Source organism: Varanus komodoensis, unplaced genomic scaffold (assembly GCF_004798865.1).
Source record: "Varanus komodoensis strain SLA01 unplaced genomic scaffold, ASM479886v1 scaffold11, whole genome shotgun sequence".
In the NCBI taxonomy this organism is placed as follows: Eukaryota; Metazoa; Chordata; class Lepidosauria; order Squamata; family Varanidae; genus Varanus; species Varanus komodoensis.
The window spans coordinates 23,358,636-23,364,635 of record NW_025335317.1 but is presented as its reverse complement, the minus strand read 5'-3'; the positions used below and the strand labels follow the sequence as shown (position 1 = coordinate 23,364,635).

Here is a 6,000-nt window from a genome sequence, read left to right as displayed (position 1 = left end):
CGGAGGGGCTGCGCGTGTGCGCTGGAGGAAGGCGAGCTCTCGCTCTGCCCTCGCAAGCTCGGGACCTTTGGTGGGGCTGGGGACGGCTATTCTTATAATGCCTCTTTCCAGCAGCCTCCTCTTCCTCCTCCTCCTCCTCCTCCTCCCCCTCCTCCCGCGAGTGAATCCAGTAGGTAGGTATCAAGGGCAGAGAGCCACAGCGGCGGCGGGAGGGCAGCTCTAATTGCTTTCTCAATGAAAGATAATCACCGGGTCCCAAGAGAGGCTTTCAGATTAGCACTCAACATCCCTTCGCCTCCAGTGATCTCAGCCCCTCTCATCCTGCTGCCTCCATTTACAGCCCATTCAGCAGTAAGTGGATCGAAGCAAGCCGCTCACCACCACCCATTAGTGACAGCAGATCTCTCCCCAGGACTTGGGGCTGACTTTTTCCCCCTCTTTCCTCTCTCTCGCTCTCTTCCTCCTCTCTTGCTTAGAGGCTCCATTCACTCCGTGCTCGGCTGGGTCGTTGCCGCCGCCGCTCCCGCTCCTCCTCTGCTCCTTACGGGATATCAAAGTTGCAGCGCAGAGAGAGAGAGAGCGAGCGAGAGAGAGAGAGAGAGAGAGGAGGAGAGGGTTTGGGCTGGGATTTTTTTTATTTTTTTTTTGATTTTGGGAAACATGAGCGAGCTGGAAGACGACTTCGCCAAGCTTTTGCTGCTGAAAGATGAGCGGATTAAGGAGCTGGAGAAGCGCCTGTCGGAGAAGGACGAAGAGATCCAGGAGCTGAAGAGGAAGCTGCACAAGTGTCAGTCGGTGCTGCCCGCGCCCACCACCCACATAGGACCGCGCACCACCCGGGCGCAAGGCATCTCCGCCGAGCCCCAGACCTATCGGTCTTTCCACGATCTCAGGCAGGCGTTCCGCAAATTCACCAAATCCGAAAGGTAGGGTCGACTCGGGCGAGCGGAGGGCTCTTGAGGGGGAGGGGGAGGGGGCCGCGCGGATGTGCGCGCGTGAGTGCGTGCGTGTGTCACATCTCACACCCTTGTCTCCTTCAGCCCCAAAGTCTCCTTAAAGCTGGATGGCTGCAGCCAAGTGGAGGGCGGAGTTGGGATAGGCAATGCCCCCTGCTCGTCCCCGCAGAGCCGTCTTCCAATTCTCCTTCTTGCAGCTTCTCCCCGAGATCGGGGGGGCGAGGGGCGGAAACTTCCAAGGCTGGTGAGGATGGGGCGAAGGGGAAGCGGAGCCGGCCGCCCTGCCCATCACATGCTGCCTGGGAGCCGTGCGAGAAGGTCCACCACAGAAAGACCAGCCGCAAACGCCCCTGCCCTTCCCCTCACGGGCTTGGACCTGCCACGGCCCCGCGCGCCCCCGGGCCAAGCGGCAAAGTTCCTGCAGGAGTTCTCGTGCTGCTTGGAAGCCGCCTTTGCAAGCCCGGCCGGGGTGCAGGCGCCTCTCCTGCGCCCCATTACCAGTTTGGCTGCCTTTCTATTTTTGATGAGCATGCCTGGACAGTCAGGCATGCTCAGTCGCGGCCCCCGAAGCCGGCGTTTGCCCTTCCTTCCTTCGCCCTTAGTCTGTGCTGTTCTCCCACAGCGCGGGAAAGGGGGAGGCGTAGAGTGGGAGCGCTTGAGGATGGGGAGGGGAAGAGCAGAGACATTCTAAAACCGGAGGAGCGAGGCGTTCAGAAACCCAAATCCCTCCTTTTTCCTCCCGCTGTGTCCCCCCCGCCCCCCCGTGCACTTCCCGCAAGCATCCCGCCAGGCCCTCCCAATCCCTCCCTCTCCAGGCTGGCGGCGGTTGTTGCTGCTTTTTGCGAAGAAGAAAAAAGTCGCGGACACCAGAGAAGCCCCATCGATCGGCCCCAGCATTAACCCCCCTGTGGACATTAGCGAGAGGAAGTGCAGAGCGCATTATGTGCTTTTAAGTCGCTGGAAGTGCCCGGCTCCAAATGCAGGATATTGAATATCCCATTAAACTACGCCGCTCTTCCTCCCCCGCCCCCCTTCGCATCATCAGCTGCTCCTCTTTGCCTTGTTTGAACGCTCCTACCTGGAGGAGCACGAGCTGAGAAATAGAGGATCCAGGTGCACGCAGGACATGGAAGGTGGCTGAAACTGGGGAGTGTGGAAAAAGAAGTTTTGGGACACTAGGGCTTTTTTGGGGGGGAGGCTTGGTTTTTTCACAAGAACATTCCCCACATTAATTAAGGAGTTGCGCGTGTTTGTGACAAATCTCCCCCCTCCATGTCTCTATGTTATCCTTTATTCCTTTAAAGTAGCACCTAGATTGCTTTGGGGCTCTCTTTGCATGTGTGGGTGTGGCGAGGCCCTCCTTGTGCTGCTGCTCTTGACCAAACGTTGATCTGAGGTTCCCATGGCAATGCAGGCTGGCAGGGGAGCGTCCAGTGCACCAGGCCGATGGAGCTGGCTGCTGCCAAACACAAGTCTCCCTCCTGACAACTCCTGAGAACTCTCAGCCTGCTTCCGGAGGGTACCAGGAGATGTCGTGAGAGACTTTGGCCTGCTCAGGAGAGAAGCATTGCTAGTTTTCTGGGTGACAATGATATGATCTTGCTTCATTGGCTGCTACCCATGTTCCTTGGTGTGGGAGCCTGTCCTAGTCACAAGGTACTGTGGGCACACGAATGGGACAATATAAATATTGGGCAGTCTCCAGTGGCGTCATTCTGCAAACTCAGTAACACATTCCACTACATCTTTCTGTTCCACAAATGTAGCTTTATTTGGATTCTCCACTGGTACACAGTTCGGAACGTAGTTTTCATTAGCACAAGATTGTTTGGATACTACCCAATAAGAATAACTATTATTAGCAATGATTTAAAAAACCATTTTAATTAATTATATGAGTTTTACCTGGTGTGAGAGAAAGGGAAGAGGAATAAGCACATGTGTTTCATTTTTAGATGAAGCACAAAAGAGCGTTCCAGAATCAAATTAAGAGTCATCCTGTGTGTGGGAAAATGCTTTGTGTAAGACGGTGTTACGGTATTTCTAAATACTTGCTTTCAAAAGTGAATTTAAAATACTATTTACTGGCATCTTCTTAACTTACTGAAAGGATTTGGTTGAATAATGGAATATGGCAATCCTCATGGAACCTCAGTATTTAATGTCACTAAACTTGAGAAACTGCCTAGAAGGAGATCAGCAGAGCTGAAAGAAATACTATGTTTCAGCTGCTTAAAGGGCAAGAGAGCCAACCTGGGATGAGCAGAGAAGATGATGAGGTTGGCTGAATGAGGAACAGTGAAGGGTTGTTCCTCTTAGAAAGAAAGTATATGAGCAGCAAAATTATCCAGTGGTCTCTTTAAAACTGTGTTAGACACACCCCATACCAAAAAAAGAAAAAAAAGTCTGAAGGGTGTGATTAAAAATTGGCTTCCTCGCAGTGTCAGCTGTGGCTTGCATAGGGGTGTGTGTGGGTTTGGTGCAGCTCCTTAGCTTATTTCTGGTCAGGGTATCTTCCTTTTATCAAAACTCCTGGAGTTTGGGGATGCCCGGTTGGGATTCAGGCAGGTTGTCAGCATCTTTCAGGCACCCAGGTCTTTCACTAGAAGCCTGTTAAAAGATGGGTGCGCTCACCTCCTTACTGCATCTCACCCTTAAACACACACCCCTCCTTTAATGACTGGGGTTAGTTTATGAATTTCGCAAGTCCTGCTTTCAAGGCCAGAGATTCACTTGAAAGAGAGTACTGTAGGTCCTGTGTTAAAATTAAACTGGCCTTGTAAATATAGGATTTTAAGTTAGGGGTTCCATGAGCCTGATATTCCCACTGGAAAACGCCTTTGGAAATGGTTTTGCAAGGGAGTGGATGCCACACTGGGAAACCAGGGTGGGATGAAGGGTTAGTTCACAGAGCAGGATTTATCTGTTCCATCAGATGTCAAGAGCACATTTTTTTCCTTCCAACATTCATTGCAACTATTAAGTCCTGACTTCCTCCTCTTGTGGTTTACACTAGGACAGAGGGTAAACTTTTTCCCCCTTGCTCAGTGTTTGGACTCCTGCTTTCAAATACAAGCCATGAAGTTTATTTTCAGCACACTGACTCACTGTAGCAGGGAGTTATGACAAGTTTAATATATGGAGATAGTAATGGTTGGAATTGAGGGTGGGAGGGATGCACTAGAACATTTAAAGAAACAGAATGTCTTTTATTAACAATGCTACAGGCAGCTTTTTTCACTTCCTTCTCTGTGTTGTGTAGATATAAAATTTTGGTTAGAGGGGTTTCTGCACTCTCCATTGGTATGACTTTCTGTTAATGACCCATTATAGTGGTATATGCTCCACCACCGCTGTCACCCTAAATATACATTAGATGCTGAGGCTCCTATCCTATGTCCATTTATCTTGAACTCAGTGGAACTGACTTCCAAGGAGATGCATAGGATTGCTCTGTAAAGCTGCAAGCTGAAACATACTGAAATGGGAGTGAGCATCATTGAAAACGGATGCTTCTGCGCAAGTATAACTAGGACTTTGGCTGTATGTCCAATTCAATCCTTATCTCCAAAGCAGATAATCATGCTTAATATCAGACAAAGGATTTTTCCGTTCAGGTTTCTTTATCAAAATATAACAATGAATATGATAAACAGTAACATTTAGTACTGGGGAAGAAAGATGTCTGTAGAATTCTGGTGCAAAGCCTGAAGTATAGTGAACAAAGGTCCACTCCCAGTGGGGAAGGGTGCCTTGAATTTCCATTTAAAAATCTGAAGTTTAAATCTCAGGATCAGGGAGGTGGGACACACATGTCCATACTAGAGTAATTGAAACTATGTATCACTTGAATATTTTAATTCTTCTTCTAAATACTAGAATACTCAAGTACAACTTTGGTTGAGCTGAGCTTTACTTACTTAAGTGACATCTATGAAGTACTTATAGCAGGTGAAATGCAGTTTCACATTGTAGTAGTAGTAAATCAACAAATATATAGTAATGAAAGACTTTATGTTGAATTATCTCAGTTTGTGTCCAAATAGCATATGCTTCTCTGAGTCTTGCCTCTACCTAAAACTTGAAGATCTGAAACTGATAGGGAAAGTTGACAGCATTTTAAAAGAATGTGGCCAAATTATTGAAATAGTATCCCTTCCTTTCCCACCCACCAGAACCCAAATGCATTGCTAAATAATTTGGAAACCCTCTGGCAACACATAGTACAGATTGGCTAGATTGCTTGAAAACTGTGAGGAGGAGTCTGAATCCAATAATAGGAGCTGATCTGACATTTTGGCAATGTGACAGCTGGCCATTTAAGGTGTGGGAGGAGATGCAGCAATTTGCAGAGATGGTGGACTCCTTAAGCCATCCTGCTTCTATGAAACAAAAACTGCTGCTATGAAACAAAAATGAAGAGATTCCACAACAAAGTTGCCAATATTCATATCTCTGCAATGCCTTTTTTAGGCCAGTTCACAAAATACTGTGCAAACTTTTGTGTTCCCTTTGTTTGGTGAGATAGTAAATAAAGAGAACAACAAGGGGACAGGTGGCAAAGGAGGAAAAATGCAGAATGAACAGATATATGCGGACTATATCATTGAGTCCACCAGACATTTTTATCACTTGATGACTGACCCATCTGAGTAAGCCATTGGGCTAACACAGACAGGACTTCCCATGTAGGATTGCTCTGTGGTTCAACCAGAGTGCAATCATATGCATATTTAGACAGGAAAAAGTCCCATGGTTGCCAGCATTTCTGGAAGGGAAATGTTGGGAGTTGTAGGCCTACTCTCTGTTTAAAATAAGCATAGGATTGTGCCCTTAATCAGTGAAAGGCAGCGTCCTATGCGGTTGTCCGTGACTGTCCATACTTGGAAGGTTATAGGTGTCCAGTGGAGAACAGGACCACTCCCCTCACCCTCCAAACAAGGAGGAAAGGCTGAGGCAGCTCCTGGATTTGTAGAGGAATGGTGCTGCCTTGCCCCTCCTCTCCCCTCCCCCCCCCAGGCAGTTTTCCCACCCCTGCTTCAAA

At 48.5% G+C, this 6,000-nt stretch overlaps 1 protein-coding gene across 1 annotated transcript in view; it reads left to right on the top strand.

The window, feature by feature from the left end:
• The first annotated feature begins 298 nt into the window (after nt 1–298).
• The window catches only part of PRKG1 (protein kinase cGMP-dependent 1), a 743,395-nt gene continuing 737,693 nt past the window's right edge, over nt 299–6,000 (top strand). The window contains exon 1 of the mRNA XM_044420579.1: nt 299–926. Coding sequence (XP_044276514.1) covers nt 661–926 — 266 coding nt within the window. The 5' untranslated portion in view covers nt 299–660. The remainder of the gene's footprint in view (nt 927–6,000) is intronic.